The 18,340-nt window shown below is 52.8% G+C and overlaps 1 protein-coding gene across 1 annotated transcript; it reads right to left on the bottom strand.

Moving 5' to 3' along the window:
- Window positions 1-1,542: 1,542 nt before the first annotated feature.
- Window positions 1,543-17,384, bottom strand: SYT3 (synaptotagmin 3). Its single transcript, XM_072968587.1, has 11 exons — window positions 17,339-17,384; window positions 16,574-16,704; window positions 14,828-14,993; window positions 10,611-11,136; window positions 7,973-8,360; window positions 7,544-7,762; window positions 4,781-4,901; window positions 4,420-4,591; window positions 4,178-4,310; window positions 2,236-2,303; window positions 1,543-2,036 (listed from the first exon to the last, which is right to left on the bottom strand). Exons 3-10 carry the CDS (start codon window positions 14,976-14,978, stop codon window positions 2,238-2,240), a joined length of 1,776 nt encoding a protein of 591 aa, XP_072824688.1. The 5' UTR covers window positions 14,979-14,993; window positions 16,574-16,704; window positions 17,339-17,384; the 3' UTR covers window positions 1,543-2,036; window positions 2,236-2,237.
- Between the last annotated feature and the right edge of the window lie 956 nt (window positions 17,385-18,340).

Here is an 18,340-nt window from a genome sequence, read left to right as displayed (position 1 = left end):
TCAAAGATTTCAAGCAGGTACCAGGAGCTAGGTGAGAGGCATGGTATGGATTCTCTCCCAGAGCCTCAGAAGCAATCAACCCTGCTGGCACGTTGCCTTCAGACTTCTGGTCTCCAGAACTATCAGAGAATACGTTTTGTTCCTTTCAGCCAGCTAGTTGGCGGTAATTTGTTATGGCAGCCCCAGCAAACTAATACAGTGGTTGTACCATTTTTTCCTGGTAGAATTTTTTGAGATGGTGTGTAAGGCCAACTGGGTGTGAATTAACATGGACTAGCAGAGGGTGGAATGTAATGGACATCCAGTACTTTGAAGGACAGTCTCACGCGCTGCCATGTGATTCTGTTTGGGCGGCCAATCAAGGGACCCCTATGTTTTCTACTAAAGAGTGTTATGATTTCAGGAAATGAATTCACAGCCGGGCCAGAAGGGATGAGTTCCTGAGGGGTTCTGGGCCCATCCAGGTGAGATGGGCAGGGGAGGAGGAGTCAGCCATGGCAGGGGGTGGGCCCAAGGGCAAGTTTGCCAACTGGACACATGCTGAGCTGGAGGTGATTATCCAAGGCCTGAGCAGAACCAATCCAAATACTTTTCCTGAATGATAAGGATGCAGAGAGAGAGAGAGAGAGAGAGAGGGAGAATACCCTAATTTTGTTTCCTAATTTCTTGCAATTGCAATAGGTCCTATTAATTTCCTACCCAAAAATCATTCCTCTTTCTGTGCTTCCTCATTGGCAAAGCCCACACTCTGTGATACAGACTAGAAATGACAGATGCTCACTTTCCAAACTGCTTTGCAACCCAGGGTGGCCATAGAACCTAATTCCAGCAAATGAGAAATAAGGAGAACCCTTCTGGGGAGAAAAAGACAAACACATAAGGAGACGCCCCATCCACGTTTTCTGTTTCAGATGTCACTCTGTAAGAACAGAATGCATAGCACCACTGCAGACAGTTTGTACTCACAAGGGGAAAGCAAAACGAATCTTAGGGACGCCAACCTGGTGCATGAAATTGTTGAGCACCTGAACCAACCCTGGGACTGCATATCTTTGACAGTTTTGTTTTGTGAACAAAAGAAATCTCTACCATTTTAGCCCCTTCTGTTGGGAATTCTATTTTCTGCAGTGGGAGGCATATAACAGATGCAGCACAATAAGCCTGCAGTTCCAAATGGCCATTTATTACCACTGCAAAGGCCTGCCTGAGAATGAAGTCAACAGGACAAAGTAGAATTCCTTGAACACCTGGATCCAGCCATGCCTGAAGTCCTTCTGTATTCTCAAACTCACCATGTATGAAGGTCTTTCAATTCTGCCTGTGGCTTACAGTAGTTTGGGTTGCATTTTGTGTCCTATAATCACAGTGGTCCTGGCCAACGTGAAATTTAAGAACTATGGCTCAGAGAAATCAATTAAGTTGCCAAATATCACCCAGCAAATGAATGAAACATTTATTTGAATGCAGAGCCCGAGTATTCCAACCCAGCATCCCAACCCAGAAAGGACAGGAGCCCCAGGTGGAGTGAGACCCACGGTATATGTTTATTCTGGCGTTGATAGCAGCAGCAGTGGGGAGGATCGGCCAGACGCGGGGTGTGGTGAACAGAAAGGGTAGACACAGGTGTGTTTGTGTGTCTAGGGGAACACGGAGGATTGGTCCATTGACATTCACGGCGAGAATGAGGGTTAGGACACCAAGTCTTGTACAAACAGCAAAGAGACAGAGAGACAGACAGACAGGGGTTTGGGGGGGCAGGGGTCCCCCAGACATGCATGGCCCCTCGCCTGGATGAAGAGCCCCGGGGAAGGGAAGACAGACACAGTGGAGACTGAGTGCCCCCCACCCTGAAACAGGGAGCTGGGCCAGCCTGCCTCCCACCCCCATGCCTCCAGGGGTGGAAGGACCAGCAGGCCCAGGGCTGCCCCGCACCACACAGCTCGGACATTATGGCTTCGAGGAGATGAATTCATAGTCCGGGCAGGAAGGGATGGGGTCCCCAGGGGGTCTGGTTTGATCCTGGGCCTAGGCCAGACCTGCAGGACCCAACAGGGAGGAGACATCAGTGATGGCCGAGAGAGGGACCATGACTTGCTGTAGCTCCATCACCACCCCAGGGATCAGAAGTCCCTGTCCTACGTCCTTCCATTCTCAGACCCAGAAGTCCAGGCCTCCAGCCCCTCCTCCCTCAGACTCAGGAGTCCAGGCCCCCCATCCTTGGTCTGAGTTCCTTACCTTCACTCGGAGTTCTCTTTCTCTGACAATCCTTTGCTGCCTTTTGTGAAGCTGGTCAAAGTCTTTTCCTGAAGTGGGAAGTCCAGAAGGTTTGGGAGTGGGGGTCAGAGGCAAAACAATTGCTAGTCATCAACATAGTAAGACATCAAACCTGTTTTCATCTTTACAGTTCTCTTTTCTGCTCGGTTCTGAAGAGATGGAACAAATGGTATATTATAGTTCCCTTCTACAGATGGGGAGATTGAGGCACAAAGAGGAATTCTCTGGAAATGTGAGGAGAGATGAGGCCACTGGGGTGGTGAGGAAGACCCTGCAGGGCCTCAGAGGACCTGAGCCTCTGCCTATCTGTCCACCTAAGTAGAGTCGCAATCTTTTCAAAACTCACATCTGAGTTCTCAGGCCTTCAAATCCCCCATGTCCTCCCTGGAGAAATGTCCAAAGCAGGGCCCAACCAGCAGAAGGCCAAGTGAGGAATGGACTCCAGGAGCAAAATGTAAGGTGCACCAAACTCAGTGATCACGATAAGTGCTAGTGTAATGCAATCTTTTTAAAAAAAAATAAAAATTAATGCAAAATACCCCATGATGAGCAAAAGATGAACTGTAAATAAAGGCCAGTCCTGTGCCATTTTAGATAAAATTTAAACATCATTTATGATATTTACATTTTATTTTATTTATCTAAAATTTAAATTTATTAAAAATCAAAATTTATTCAAATTTTAAATAAAGGTAAGTTCCTGGGCTCAGGAACCTAAGACAAAAGTCAAAATATGCACCTGATTTTTCCTATATTTTTAAAGTGTTCTTTCCATGACATTAAAATAATTGAAAAAATATTGAAAAAACATGGACAGTAAGTGTAGTGAAATTCACATTATTTTAAGTCTAAATGTTTTATTTGTACCCTACAAAGAATTTAGTGTAATTTTACTTCCTTGGTTTTAATGACAGCAAATTCGTGAATAGTTTCCAAATCTACTTCTTTGCTTTCTTTGGTTTCAAATGAGAAAACAGCAATGTTTGAAAATTTCTCTTGACCAAGTGATCTTAAGTGATCATTAATTTTTAATTTAAAAACTGTCAGGCTGGTTCTTAGGTGACCCACAAGGCTTGTGTCTGCCTGTCCCCCTTCCCTCTCTGCTCCAGGCTCACTATGGACACCTGCTTCCTCCCGGATTTGGAGAAATGTGCAGCCCTGCACTCTCCCTCCAATCATCTCCTTCTAACTTGCACCTAAGATCATTCCTTCTCAACCTTCAGGACTCTCCTCAAATGTCACCTCCTCCAAGAGGCCCTTCGGGAACCCCTAATCTAAAAGGCAGCCTCCATTCCCCATCCAGATTCCTTTTACTTCCCAGACTCCTAAACGTTTTGGATCACTGGGCGGGGGTGGGGTGGGGTGGGGTGGTAATTAACACGATGATCTTTGGTCTGCCGCCCTGTGAAAATTCCTGTTCTGTTCTATTCCAATTTTATTTTCTTATTCATTTCAAAAAAAAAAAGTTGATCCCTGCCCAGTAAGCCACAATCTACTAATTTTCACAGCCTACTTTAAATAACAAACAAACAAAACCCTGCTCTATTATATCACCTCGTTTTTTCCCTTTACTTGGGACTTAGCATCATTTGTAATAATAACACGTTATTATTAGCTGCGCATTTACTGAGCCCTTACTAAGAGGCAGACAGTTAGTCCTGCATTTACTCCCTGAATCCTTTCGTCTGTCCTCACAATAGATGCTATTAACAGCCTCATTTTCCAAAAGAGAAAAATTGAGGCACAGAGAGATTAAGTAACTTGCTTTAAGTCACACAGCTTAAAGTTGGTAGGGCAGGGATTCGAACCCAGGCTGACTCCGCAGTCCACAAAGACACGCGGTGCGTCGAGTGAATGAAGGGGCTAATGGCCGGGTCAGGGGCCCTGGGTGGCGCCCACTCACCTCCACCAGCTGATGCCAGTGCTCCACCGGCTTGCGCGGGTTGGCCAGCATCTCCGCCCAGTGCTCGCGGCCGTGGGGGTCGGCGGCGTCGGGGCCCACGCGGCACACGCCGATCACCTCGTTGTGTCCGATGCTGGGGGTCAGGGATGGCGGTCGCTGAGCACCGGAGAGGTGGGGGGGCGGGCTCGGCCCCACCCCATGCCACCCCGCCCCAGGCCACGCCCCGGGCCACGCCCCCTCACCAGTCATAGTCCACCACCGCGATGCTGAGCCCCACGTTCTCCACGCTCTCGGGGGCCACGTCGAACACCAGCGCCTCGTTGTACGTGGGGTTCAGTGTGTTCTTCTTGATGGAGGTTTTCCGCTTCTTCAGACGCCGCCCCTCGCTGATCAGAGAGGCCTTCACGTAGGGGTCTGGGGGCGGGCGTGGAGAGCACTGAACCGCGACGTCCTCCCTCAGATCTGCCTCCGGACCTCAGACCCCTCTTCTCCCAGACCCAAGGGTCTGGGTCCCCACCCTTTTCTCCCCCAGCCTCTTCCTCCCTCAGACCCAGGAGTGCTGTCGCCTCCTCCCTCAGATGCCAGTGCCTTCCTGCCACCCACCTGAGAAGCCAGTGAGGTCCATCGCTTTGAGGTTAGAGGCTTTGATGATGGTCACGGTGAGGCGCCCGGCCGTGGGGAGGTAGCAGAGTGAGAAGTTGAGCTCCCCAAGATCTGCTTTTTCCTGCAGTTGGGGCAAGAGGGTCTATGATGCCCTTCCTCAGCCTCCGCCCATCTCCCCCTGACTTCCCTCCCGTCTCCAGCCTCCAGCTCTCCTCCCAGATATCCAGGGCTCAGGTTTCCGATCCACTTAACAATCTGACTCCGGGCCAAACCCGGTAACTCCCCGGCCACAGCTGCCCGCCACCGTCAAAGCCTATTTGTTCTGCAGGGAAGATTGGAAGAGGCATGGGCGGGGGGAGCAGGGGAGGGACACACACACAGAGAGAAGGACACCGTGAGAAATAGACTGAGACAGAGATGCAAACCCTGAGAGATACAGTTAGAAAGACAGACCCACAGAGTTCTAAAGTCAGGAAGACCTAGACAGCAGGACAGAAGCCCAGAATAAAGGAGAGGGAACAAAGACTCCAGACCTGGCAGTACAGAGACTTTGAGCAGGGGATGGGGGAGAAGAAGCATAGACCAGAGGGAGGACAGAAGCTTGGGAGGGAACAGAATCCAGGGGGCAGGACCAGAGATGCAGAGAGTTGGGGCAGAGAGTTGGTGGGGGACATGGAGACCCAGAGAGAGTGATAAAGACCCAGAATGAGAGAGAGAAACAGAGAGAGACTGACACACAGAGAGGGACAGAGGTCTAGATAGAGTAGGGCAGAGGTCAGTCTTAGGGCAGGAGACAGCCAAGAACCAGAAGGAAGCTACAAGGGAGGCAGACCGTCCACACTGACACACACAGATAGACTTGGGGCAGTGGCCAGGGCCAGCCAGGACATACAACCTGTCTGTCCATCTGGTCCTTCAGCCTCATCTCAGCCCCTCACTTCCCAACCATGCTGATGGGGCCCCAGGTCCCTAGACACTCCACTCACTTCCCTCAAGTTCTGTTCCCTCTACTTAGAATACTCTTCCAGCTGGCAAGCCTCAGCTTAACTGTCACCTCTTCCCACAAGCTCCCAGATTCCCTGAAGCCCTGAGCAGACACTCCTCCTGGGTGTCCCCTAACACTGGCCCCTGACAGCAAACTGTGTGGCCACCTAGACCTGTGGCTCTCAGGACTGTCTGGAGTCCCTGGGGTCTGGATCTTGAAGAAACCAGCTGTTGAGGGGATGAAGGAATAAATGAAAGAATGAGCGATACCTGGAGCAATCATGAGGAGAGAAAATGAGCGGTGACACAAGGAGAAAAATAAGGATGCAGGAGAGGACCCTCGGGTGGGGAGGGGGTTGGTGGGACAGAGGGGGGCCCTGGGGACCAGGAACCTACGATGAGGCACAGAGTTCTCAGAGGCTGGGCTTGAGGACTAAGCAAGCGGGCTGTGGAGAGCCCCGTGAAGTGAACTTCAGACACCACACTTCATCTTAGCCAAAAGGCCGAGAAGCGATTGAAGGGGATTTTAAGAAAAGCCATATTCACCTGGTCAATTAGGTTGTTGTACATCAGGAGAAACTGAGGCTCAAAAACAGAAAGGGCCGTGAGCAGGGCCACCAGGTGGGCAAAATCAGCCCTCTCCTGACATAAGGACAGCGTTCAGCCCCTCCTCCCAACACACACACACACACACACACACACACACACACACACACACACACCTACCCCGGACTACAGAGAGCTGGACTGTTGGAAAACCCACAGATTGGAATTGAGGAGGTCAAGGAGTTGGGGGTCTGAAGTTTGGGTGGGTGGAAGGGGTCAGGACACCCAACAAAGACCTAGGAGCTGGAGTGGGGAGGGTAGAGCTCAGGGGTAGAGTGTGTGCTTAGCATGCACGAGGTCCTGGGTTCAATCCCCAGTACCGCCATTAAAACAAACAAACAAACAAACAAACAAACAAACCTAAGTATCTCCCCCCACACACAAATAATTGATTAAAAAAATAATAAAAGAAAGACCAAGGAGCTGGGCTCTGGGAGGGACTGGCTGTCCAGGAGAATGAGGTTGCAGGAAGCGAGGAAGGCGGCCAGTGGGGAGGTATTGGGGGGGGGGTGTGCGCCCTCCAATCTGGGTTCTGGGAGAATTGGGGAGATGTCAGGATACTGGGGAGTCCAGGATATCTGAGAGGCTTGGGGAATCAGGCTGTCAGGATTCTGGTGGAGACCATGAAGAAACGAAGGATTCGATTAAATTACAGAGTTTGAAGGTCAAGGGTTTGAAACCAAATGTTCAGGAATCAGAGGGGTCGGGGATTCAGGAAGTCCGGGAATTGGAATGTCTGGAGGTTGGAATGGAAAGGAAGTTGGAAAAACAAAAGCCAGAAACTCTGGGGTCAGGAAATTGGAGGGTCAGAAATCTGGGGTCAGAGAGTAGAAATCATGGGGTCACAGTGCTGAGTTTCGCTAAAGCTGGCTGGTGGGTACGTGGGTGTCTATTACAGTTTTCTCAATGGTGACCATCTGATGTCAAGGTTGAGGGTCAGAAGCTGGGGAATCTGGGCCCCAGACACCATGCTAACACTTGACAAAGTGCACAGGGGGAGTGTGGGGTCTAATATATAATTCTCTATTCTTGCTTGCACAGTTGCAATAGTTTGCAATAAAATAAAATGGAAAAGAGAATTCCAGGATCAAGGAGTTATAAGGTGGTGAAATGGACGGCAAGCAAACCCAGGGGTCCCCGGTCCCGGGGAGGCGGGATTCAGGAGCCACTGACCGAGCCGCCTTCCACGATGTCCCTCCACAGCGGGCGGTCGGGCGGCTGCTCGGCCAGCTCCAGGAGGTTGTCCAGCACCACCTGGCCGATGAGGTCGTGCCGCGAGAAGCGGTCAAAGTCGTAGACGCTGAAGTGCAGTTTGCGCTGGGCCAGCTCCGCGAGGGGCACCGAGAACTGAAATGTCTCATTGAACACGGGGTTCAGGGTTTTCCTGTGCACCTGGCGGGGGTGGGCAAGGGAGGGAGACAGACAGCATGCGCACTAGGCCCTCCTCCCTCAGACCCAGGGGTCCAGACCCCCAGCCCCAATGCCCTCAGACCCAGGGGTCCAGACCCCCCGTCCCCTCCTCCCTCAGATTCAGGAGTCTGTACCCCCCCACCCCCGTCCCCTCCTCCCTGAGACCCTGATGTCCAGCCTGCGACTCCAGACCTTGGTCTGAAACTTCTTCTTGCGATCAGGCAGCAAGTAGATCTTGACGTAGGGGTCTGAGAAGCCGTTGGAGTCCTTGGCCGGAAGGTCCAGGGCCTGCAGGATCCGCACCACCAGCTGGTCGGAGCCGTAGAGGTACCGCAGGGCGAAGCTGATGCGGCCAGCGGGTGCTCCCGCGCCGGCCTCTCCGGAGCCCGTGGCCCCGCCGCCACGCCGGCCACCAGGTCCAGTCCCCTGGTACAGCTCTGGCTTGATCTGCCCGATGAGCTTGGCTTTTTCCTCACCGCCTGGTAGGGGTAAAGGTAGGGCAGGCGGCCGCTCCTCACTGCCCGGGTCCGGCTGAGGGGTCAGGGTCTGCTGGGTGAGGGGCCGGGGCAGGGCCGGATACCTGCGGGGGGTGGAGAAGACCAAGGAGGGGTCAGTGGCTCCCATCGCTGACTGCAGCTGAAGACCTGGGAGATTCCCCTCTTCCTCTTCTTCACTAACCCCGCAGCCAGGTGGCCACAGATCCCCATCTTTGTGCACTGTGACCTTGAGCAAGGGTGAGCCTTGTGCTCTCGGAGCCTCGGTTTCCCCATCTGTATGAGGGGATGGTTGTCCCCTTCTCTAAGCTAGTTCTAGCCCAGACCCGCACACCCACCAGCCTCTAGAAGTCCCCTGACTTCAAGAGGTGACCTAGAATAAACTCTCTGTGGATCCAGACCCCTTGACCTCCCATCTGCCCTTCTCCAAATCTCCCCAACCTGTCTTGGCTCCAGCCTCATCCTCTCCCATCTGACCATCACTCCACCTGGCCTGTTCTTTCTCTCTCAGCTTCCTTTTTGGGCTGGCTGTGTTTGTAGAACATTCTGGAAGCCCAAAGCTCCATTCTTAAATCATTTTTACTGTCTCCTCCCCTTGTAACCCACACGCCTTTCCTGGCTGGACAAGCTGTGCCACAGGTTTCCATGACCATCAACAGCCTGGTGTCTGTTGAGCTAAATCTGTCTCCTGAGTTCCAGCCTGGTTCAGCCCCTGGCCTCGTCTGTCCATCAGACACCACATACCCATCATGTTCCCCACTGGACTCAGTACCTTCTCCCAAACCCACTCTTTCTCCCAATTCCCCAGGATCCACCTAGATCTTCTGCAAGTCACACACTGGGAGCCATCCTCAACCCCTCTCTCCCTCAATTCCTTTTCCTCCTGTTTCCCAAATTTCCCCATCACCATGGTTCCCTGCTCATCCATCTTCTCCCGCATGGACCAGCACACCCTGGCCCCTAGCTAGGGGCAGTACTCGGCAGCCATGACTGGCCATGGCAGCCCCAGCTGTGCTGAGAGGCAGGCATGGGGCTGCGGGAAGTGGGAGGGCACCGAGCCATGGAAAGGGATGCAGGGGTGAGACTCCTTCAGCTAAAGATCACTGGGCCACTGGATGCTTCCAGGGTGACTTTAAGCAGGTCATTAACAGCCTCTGAGCCTCACTTTCTTCATCTGTATAATGCGGGAAGGAGGAATTCGAAACAGTGTATCCGCCAACCTCTGGAAGGCTTCCCCAGAGACCTCAAACTATATTTTCTATGAGGCCCTGGCCAGGCCCCTGGACAAGAACCACCCATGAACCTCTGGGGCCCAAGACAATCCTTCTGGGAGGCAGTTTTCCCCAGATGCTCCTCCGGGGGCCCTGAAATCAACAAGACCCAGGTAAGCTCAGGGTCTCCCTCAAACTCACTCCCCTTCCTACATCCTCTGACAGCCCCACCATTCAGCCAATCACCAGACTAGATCCCTGGGTGCCGTCCTTGCCTCCTCCTGCGCCCTCCTACCCATAGCTGTCAGTCCCTAGTTCTGCCCCTGACTCTCCTCCTTGTTTCCTCCTCCACCATCCAATAACCTCGGCTTAGCCTTGTCCTCTCCTGCCTAGACTCTTGGCTTCCAGTCTGTCCCCTGTGTGACCCCAGAGTCTTTCTACACCCAGAGCTGTCCTCTGCTCACAGCCCTCTGTGGCTCCCTAGTGCCCTAAGACCAAGTCCCAACCTCTCAGTCTGGCATTCAAGACCCTGCATGGTCTGCCCCCCCATCTCCCTTATTCTACTTTACTGCAGACCTGCCTGGCTGGTCCAGGACAGCCCATTTGGGGACCCACTTCCCCTGGATTGTGAGTGACATGAGAGCAGGGTCTGTCTGCCATGCTCACTTCTATTGTCCCAACACCCAGCTTAGGTCTAGCTCATCTTAGGTGCTCAACAGACATGTGCAGAATGAGAAATAATGGATGAATGACCTGCAGGTCCCACCGCTAATCCTGGCTTTGGGTGAAAGAGATGAATTGCTTTGTGCCTCAGGGACTTGGGGTCTAATTGCCATTCTCGTTCACCTTCCTGATCCCAAGGTCTTGTCCCTCTTTTCCTTCCTCTGGATCCAAGAGCCTGGACTTCTAGACCCCTCCTTCCTCAAACCCAGGAGCCCGGGGCCCCAGCCTCCTCTTTCCCCAGGATTCAGGAGTCCACACCCCAAGCTTCCTCCTTCCCTGGGACTCAAGGCTCTGGACCTCCAGGCCGTGCCTCCCTAGGACTCAGGAGAGTCCTAGATGGGAAAGGACACAGAATAGGAACAGAAGTTCCAAGTGGATCCCCAGCCCAGTAGCCTGTCTCACCTGGTGGCGGGTGCCAGGCTTGTGACCTGCTGATGCGACTGGGCACTGGGCAAGCCCCCCCCACTGGGGGGCAGCAGGAGCAGCCCAGAGCCTGCCCCGCCCTCAGAGGGCAGCTCAGGAGATGTCTGGCTTGGTTTGACCCCAGCGGCTACGGCGGCGGCTGCAGCCTCTGGATACGAGTCCATGTCCAAGTAGGAGGGCTCAGGGGTGTCTGAGCCCCCCAGGCTGCCTGGTTCCAGCAGCTCAGCGAAGGGCGGATGGTGGGCCGTGTGGGCATGGTGGTGGGGGCCCCCCAGCAGGGGATGGCCACCCAGACCAGCCCCTAGGTGGTGTCCACCACCGCCTACCAGGCCTGCCAGCCCGACCCCAGGGCCTAGGTCCTTGCGCAAGGGGCCACCGCCCACCGCCGAGCCTCCCTTGTCCCGCCAGGGCACCCAGCATAGCTTCCAGGACACGAAGAGAGAGACACCCAGAAGGACAATGCCACAGAACGTCACGATGACCGACAGCAGGCTCACGGAGATGTCTGGAGAGAGTGAGGACAAAGGTCAGGGGTCAGGGTGGGGTCAGAGTTTATCCTCCCACTGCTGTCCCCAAAGAGCTAACCTGGAGGATTTGCCACACGCTGTCCTAAGCACTGTATATGATTACTTAGTATAAACTCCACGACTCTGCAAGGGGGGCCTTTCTAGATAACCATTTTAAAGATGAGGAAACAGAGATGTTGAGTGACTTGCATGAGGCTGCACAGGTAGTCAATGACAGATGGGGGATTTGAGCTGGCAGTCTGTCTTCAGATTTTATTCTTTTTATTCTCTTGATTGCTAGCCCCCACTGCCTCTGTATAAGCAGATACACCAGCCAAGGTAGGGCCAAGTTTACCCAAAAGACTCAGAGATGGTCAAGGAGAGAAGAGATTGCGTGTCACAGTTAGTCAGGTCAGGGTTCAAATCCCAGCTTGCTGTGTGGCTTTGGGGACATATCTTAACTTCTCTGAGCCAGACAGTCCCTATTTGTTAAATGGGGAAAAAAATCAGTCTGGCCTCCCATAGTGGTTTTAAGGAATGCAGACTGGCAAAGATAATAGCAAATATTTATTGGGAGATGACTACATTCCAGGCACCTAAGTGCTTTATAGGCATTAGCTTTTGCTTTATAGGCAAAACCCCTAGGGGGCTGGCAATATTATTATGCCCATTTTCCACACAAGGAAACTGAGGCCAAGAGACACAAAGTTACCATAGACACAGAGTCCTACAGCTGGAACAGGGAGTCAGGATTGGTGTCTGGGGTGCCTGGCTCCAGAACTCGCTGTCTTCACCATTATGCTATCACACCTTGATATTTCCCAACACGTGGAAGTTCAGGTGTGAGTTTTTCTTAGAATAAGAAATCCTATTGGGGCTGCCATGTGTATGCAACACCCCCGCCACCACAGCTGACATCTTCTGAATGCCTACTATGTGCTTATGTGCATTTCAGAGACACCCAAGGACAACCCATCTCTTTTTAAAATGTTTGTCTTTTTTTTTTTTTTAAATGGAGGTACCGGGGATTGAACCCAGGACCTCATCCATGCTAAACATGTGCTCTACCATTAAGCTATATCCACCTCCCTGTTTGTCTTTTTAAAAAAATTTTTTTTCTGAGGGGTGGTATAAATTAAGATTTATTTATTTAGAAGTGGCAGTACTGGGGATTGAACCCACGACCTTGTCCATGCTAAGCATGCGCTCTATGCTAAGCATGTGCTCTACCACTGAGCTGTACCCTCCCCTCACCAACCCAGCTCTTGAACTGAAGGTTTCTGGCTCATTCCGTAACTGGTACCAAGACTGGGGGTTTTCAAGAAAACGTGAATTTGTTTTAAGGTTGATTCCTGGGTCTTAGTGTGGTAGAACACACGGGAAATTCCTGCTCTGTACAGCCTATGAGTCATGGGGAACTGGGGGGAGGAGCAGGCAACTCAACCACTGGCAGCAAGGACAGCTTAGCAGAACGGCTGTGTCCTGTCACATCAAGGGGCTCTTGGTGGTGAGGGGATGCCCTCCAGTCCTGAACTGCCCAGTGAATCTAAGTCAGTGGTCCATACACAAATCCAAATGACACTGTGCCCAGAGGTGGTTGACCCCATTTTACATATAAGGAAACTGAGGCTCTAAGAGAGCAGAAGTGACCCTGCAGGGCCATCCAGTAGGCAGTGGCAGAACTCTGAGTTTCACACCCGACCCTATACCCCTTAGGCTGTTCCTTTTGAAGAGATTGACATCTGCTTAGAGTTCTGGGGGCCTGTTAGAAACCAGAGCAAGGACTTCCCAGCCTCCTGAACATGGGAAGAATTGAGAAAAGGGGGCTATTTTGGAAGAGAATGGGAGAAAAATTGAGCACATACTTTCCCCCACTGTCAGCCTGACCCAGATCCTCTCCAAGTCAAACGGTCAATTCTCCAAACTCTGGTAGACTTCTCATTCCTGCATTCCTGTCTTCCTGGATGGGGAGCTGTTTGGGCTGGGCAAGGCAGTGTAGTTATGCAGTAAAATATTCACCTTGCCCAAAGAAACATTTGATCACTTGATCACTCCTGTGGGTGAACCTCTAAGCCTTTAGAATGTTCTGCCTGAGTGTTTTTATTTAACTGAGAAATCTTGGGCCACACCAGATGGTCTAGGTAACAATGTGATTGATGGTGGGGTCTTTGGACCCCGTGATATCAGCTTGACCTCTGGAGGGGCTGAGCCTCAGGTCAGTACGTGGGCTGTCAGCCATGTCTACATGACTGAGCCATAATAAAAACCCTGGGTACTGAGGCTCGGGTGAGCTTCACTTGTGGGCAGTCCTCCGTGTGTGTTGTCACACATCGTTGCTGAGAGAGTTAAACCTTGTCCGCATAGCTGCATCAGGAGAGGACCAGTGGAAGCTCCCGCCTGGTCGCTCCTGCATCCAACCTTATGCCTCTTTTCTCTTTGCTGATTTTAATCTTCATCCTTTTCCTGTTGTAAAATGTAACCATGTGTGTACAACAGCTTTTATGAGTTCTGTAAGTCTTTCTACAGATCACTGAACCTGAGGGTGGTCTTGGGACCCCCCCCCCAAATTGCAGTAGTGTACTAGACTTCCTGGGGTCAAAATCTAGGGGTGGGGAGGTTATAGCTCAGTGGCAGAGCGCATGTTTAGCATGCATGGGGTTCAATCCCCAGTACCTCCATTAAATAAACAACAACAACAAAAAAACCCAGACCAACAAACCTAATTACTCACCCCCAAACAAGAAAAAAAATAGATAAAAATTAAAAATAAAAATATTTTTTAAAAATCTGGCTCTTCTGAGTACAGACTTTGAGACAGTGCTCTCTGGACCTCGTTCCTCATCATGGTCCCCTGGACATCCTGCACGTGAGATTCTGAGCCCCACCCCGGCCCTCAGCAAGTGTGAGCATTGGTGTAACCTTCCAGCTCATGTTACCTCCAGACTCCTCATCTGGACGAGGGCACTCAAGATCCTTCCTAGCTCTCAGAACCCCGCTGCTTCCTAGCTGAGTGACCTGGAGCCAATCACCACCCTCCTGAGCCTGTTCCCCTTCTGAAAATAGGGATTATAGGGACCACAAAGGGCCTTCGTGAGCAGTTGATGAAGTACATAATGGGCCTTGCACACTGCCTGGTACCCACTCGATGCTCAGTAAGGACATCCCAACATGTGCTGAATGACCACTGTGTGCTCAGCTTGTTCTTAGCACTTCACCCCTGATATATCATTTGAGTTTGTCAGGTGCCCCAGGAAGTAGTCACTTCCATTATTCTCATTTTCCAGATAAGGAAATTGAGGCACAGAAGATGCCATCCATTTACTAAGTGGAGGAGGTGGGATTTGAACCCCGGCAAGTCAGGCTGACTCGAGAGCCTGAGCTTCTAAGTAGCTATGTGAGGTGCTCAAAGATACCTGAAGGGGATATATGGTAGCAGTGGGGTTGGGGTGGGGGAGGGTGAGCAGGAGGCCCACAGAGTGAAATCCAAATGGTCAAGGTCAAATGGACCACACAGCTCCTTCTCCTTAGATGAGAGGTTTGGGGGACCAGCAACAGGCAGGATGGAGGCAAGACTCTAGGAGGAACTGGCCCCACCAGGAACAGAAAACTGAATGTGTTCTCCTCTGAGACTCTGAAAATCCTGGTAGTAGTGGAAGCAGGGGGCTGGCCAAGATGGCTGGGGGTGCTGACCTGCATCTGGGCCCCGGGGATAGCCTCGGATTCGCAGGTCGTTGAACTCCTGGCACCTGTCACTGGTGTCGGCATCTCGGACCCGCGCACAGAGATCTGAGACCAGGATGAGTGCCCGACGGCAGAGGTCATCCTCGTAGTCTCCTGACATGGTGGCCAGCGGGTCCTGCGCTTGGGAGGGGCCGGGCAAGGTTGCAGATAGGGAATGGGATGAGGGAGAGGGGATGGGTAAAGGGTGAAAAGAGACAGAAAAGGAAGGATAGGCAAGGGAACAGAGATTGGGGGCAGAATGACAAGGGGACAGAGATTGGGAATAGATGGACAAGGGGATGGAGATTAAGGGAGGAATGGACAAGGAAAAAGAAATTAGGGGCAAATGGACCAGAGGATTGAAATTCAAGGTAGACAGGCTAGAAGATAGTAACAGGGCTTGGGCAAGCAAGGGGTTGGGAAGTGGCATGTAGAGAAGACACAGAATAGAGACCGATGGACAAGGAGGAAGAGAATGGGAAGGCCAGTCAAGGGGTAGAGATTAAGGATGCACAAATAAAGGGATGGACAGACAAGGAGACAAAGATTAGGGGTGCATAGATGAAGAGACAGTATTTAGGGGTGGACAGGCAAGGGGACAGCCATTCCTCATTCTTGCCTTCAATAAATATTCATTGAGCACCAACTACATGCCAGGCACCATGCTGGCTGCTGCAGATCCAGCAGGGGACAAACCCCACGCAGTCCCCAGCTTCCTGGTGTCACATTCCAATGAGAGGAGACAAAGAGTAAGCAAGTCAACAAACACACACAAACAAACATACACACATAAACACACAGTTCTCAGACTGTGAGAAGTGCTCTTAAAGAAACAGTTGGAAGATGTGTCACCAAGGGACCTGGAGGTGGGCAGTTGGGGGAAGCTCTTTGAGACCTGAAGGGTGAGATGGAGCCAGGCACAGGCAGTCGGGCTAGAACAGGGAAAAGCTTTCAAAGCAGCAGCAATAGCATGAGCAATGGCCCAGAGTGGGAAAGAGCCTGGCAGTTCCAAGGAACAGGAAGGTGTAGACAGGGAGAGGACAGAGAGAGAGATGTATGGGGATAGAGAGAGATAGGAGATGGTAATGTGTGGTCTGGCTGGGGAGGAATGGAGATGAAGGATGCAGAGATGGGGACCAAGTTGAGAGAGGGGGAGATGAGGGGAGGGTAGACTGAGGTAATGAGAAGGACAGACTGGGGCCCAGAAGACAGGAACAGATGAACAGACAGAGAGAATGTTAGAGAGACTTGGGATGGACAAACCCTAAAGAATGGGCTGGTGTATAATTCATGGGAGTGTGAGAGATGGGCGGACAGAGGGGCAGTGATAAGTGCCAGGCGAGAGTATGGACAGAAATATCTTTGAGAGACAAACAGTGGACGGGAGAATGGATGGGGTGCAGAGATAAAGGCAGCCAGATAAGGGCCAGAGATCACAGGTGGACAAAAGGATACAGAGGAGGGCTGGGAGGACAGACATGGGTGCAGAAAGAAGATTGGATGCCGGTGGCCATAAAAGAAAGGGGACCAAGAGAAAGAGGTGGCTGTGGGGAGAAGGGGAATTAGCCACACATGGTTTGGAACTAGACATCAGAGATGTACTGGAAGGAGGGTGCAGAGGAAATCAGAGATGGACAGATCGGGGCTCACAGATGGACAGGTGTCGTGGGGTGCAGCAGAAGGCCAGGACTCCGAGACAGTCATGGTCAGACTCACCTGCACTTATCCCTGCCGTGTCCTGGATGGCAGCCGAGGCGGCGGCTGGCGGTAGCCCATGGGGGTTGCAGAGTGGACAAGGGGCTGCGGACCTGTCCCCACGAGCCAGGTGGTGGGAGGGGGTGCCGGATCTGGAGGCCGCGGCCGTGAGAAAAAGCTCAGTTCGAGCCTCACATCTTGTCCTGCTCGGGCCAGCTGCTCGACCCCAGGCGACCTCCCCCGGGAGGTCCAGCCACCCCCTCCCACCTCCGGGCCCCCAGCTCCCGTTAAGCTTAGAGACTACAATTCCCGGCAGGCCTTGCGCTCGCGTTGCTGCGGCTTCATAGGCCAGACGCTGCAAGGGCTGATGGGAATTGAAGTCCTTAATGCCTCTCCCGGCAGCAGAGAGGATGGGAATTTTTTTGGAGGTGGGGGGGTTAGGAGATGCCGGGGTCCCAAGGCGCTGCAGGGGAGAGGAATGATGTCTGGGACCTCGAGAGGCCGCGGAGTCCTAAGTTCTTAGGGGCCATGGAGTGGGTAAACCATCCTTACGCCCGGGGGAATCAGTGGGCGAGGTTGGGGTACACCCAGGTGTGTCGGGACCCCCCCGTTCCAGGGCCACTTGCCCCTCCCCCGGGGCGGCCAGCAAGCGCTGCAGCACTCCCACTCCCCAGCCGGAGATTCGCGCACCTCTGCACCTATCCCCGCCCCCACTCGCAGGGGCTGCCCCCCAGGATCGGGCTGGGGCGGGGGCTATGGCAGGGGGAAGGGGAGGAGCGGACTCACCCGGAGCCGCCGCCGCAGCCGCAGCAGCTCCGCGAGCCGGCCGCGGTGCCCGCTCGGCTCCTCCCCCCGCCCCTGTCGCAGGTCCGCGGCTCCTCCCCCAGCACCCCCTCCTTCTTCCCCTCCGAACCTGCGGCTTGAAAGCCGAAATCGCGCGGCTGCAGCGAGGAAAGAGGGAGGTTTCCTGGGACCTAGCGTTAGAGACCCAGCTCACTTCCACAGTCAAGGACGCCGAGATCTGAGATCATGACCCTCTGCTCCCCCAGGATCCAGGGGTCCCGGCCCCCACTCACTCATCTCTCAGACCCAGAAGTCCAGCATCCCAATCACCTCTTCCCCGAGGACCCAGGGTACTGACATTCCAACTCCTTCATTCTTAGATCCAGGAATCCATCCCTCCTGCTCCCTCCTCCCCCAGGAGTCTCGGCCCCCTAGCCCCTTTCTCCGCAGGACCCAGGACTTCAAGTCCTCTCTGAGGACCTCTGAGGGCTGATGATGGGAAGGGAGGCAGAGCCTCAGAATTAGCGGTCTCGAGTGTCAGCCCCGTGTGGAGATAGAAGCAAGGGCCTGAATTTGAATCCTTCCTGGACCGGCTTCTGCCTTTGTGACCTCTCGCTCTTTGCTCTGAGTTCCAGTTTCCTCATCAACAAAATCCAGACAATAAACTTGTTTCCTAAGGGACCCAGAGGTTTGAAAAAACAGTCACTATAGACGGAACATTGGCACCAAGTAGGTGCTTAATATTTTTTTAAAGCAGCATGTACACCTCTAGTGGTATATTAACAGCGGTTAATGATAATTGCCACTGTGATCCGGACACCGCGCCAAGTGCTTTGAAAGCATTCTCTCATTTAATCTTCACTTTGGCCCTATGAGGTGGGTGCAATTATGTTATTCCCATTTCACGGAGGAGACGACTGAGGCCAGCAAAGGTCAAATCCCTTGAAGAAGATCCAGAGCTCCGTAGCCTCAGTGGCAGCTTTCAGAGATGGCTTGGAGGTCCCC

The sequence above is a fragment of the Vicugna pacos genome, chromosome 9, assembly GCF_048564905.1.
Source record: "Vicugna pacos chromosome 9, VicPac4, whole genome shotgun sequence".
Lineage (NCBI taxonomy): Eukaryota > Metazoa > Chordata > Mammalia > Artiodactyla > Camelidae > Vicugna > Vicugna pacos.
Note: the sequence above shows the minus strand (reverse complement) of the source record. Positions and strands in the feature narration are given on the sequence as shown.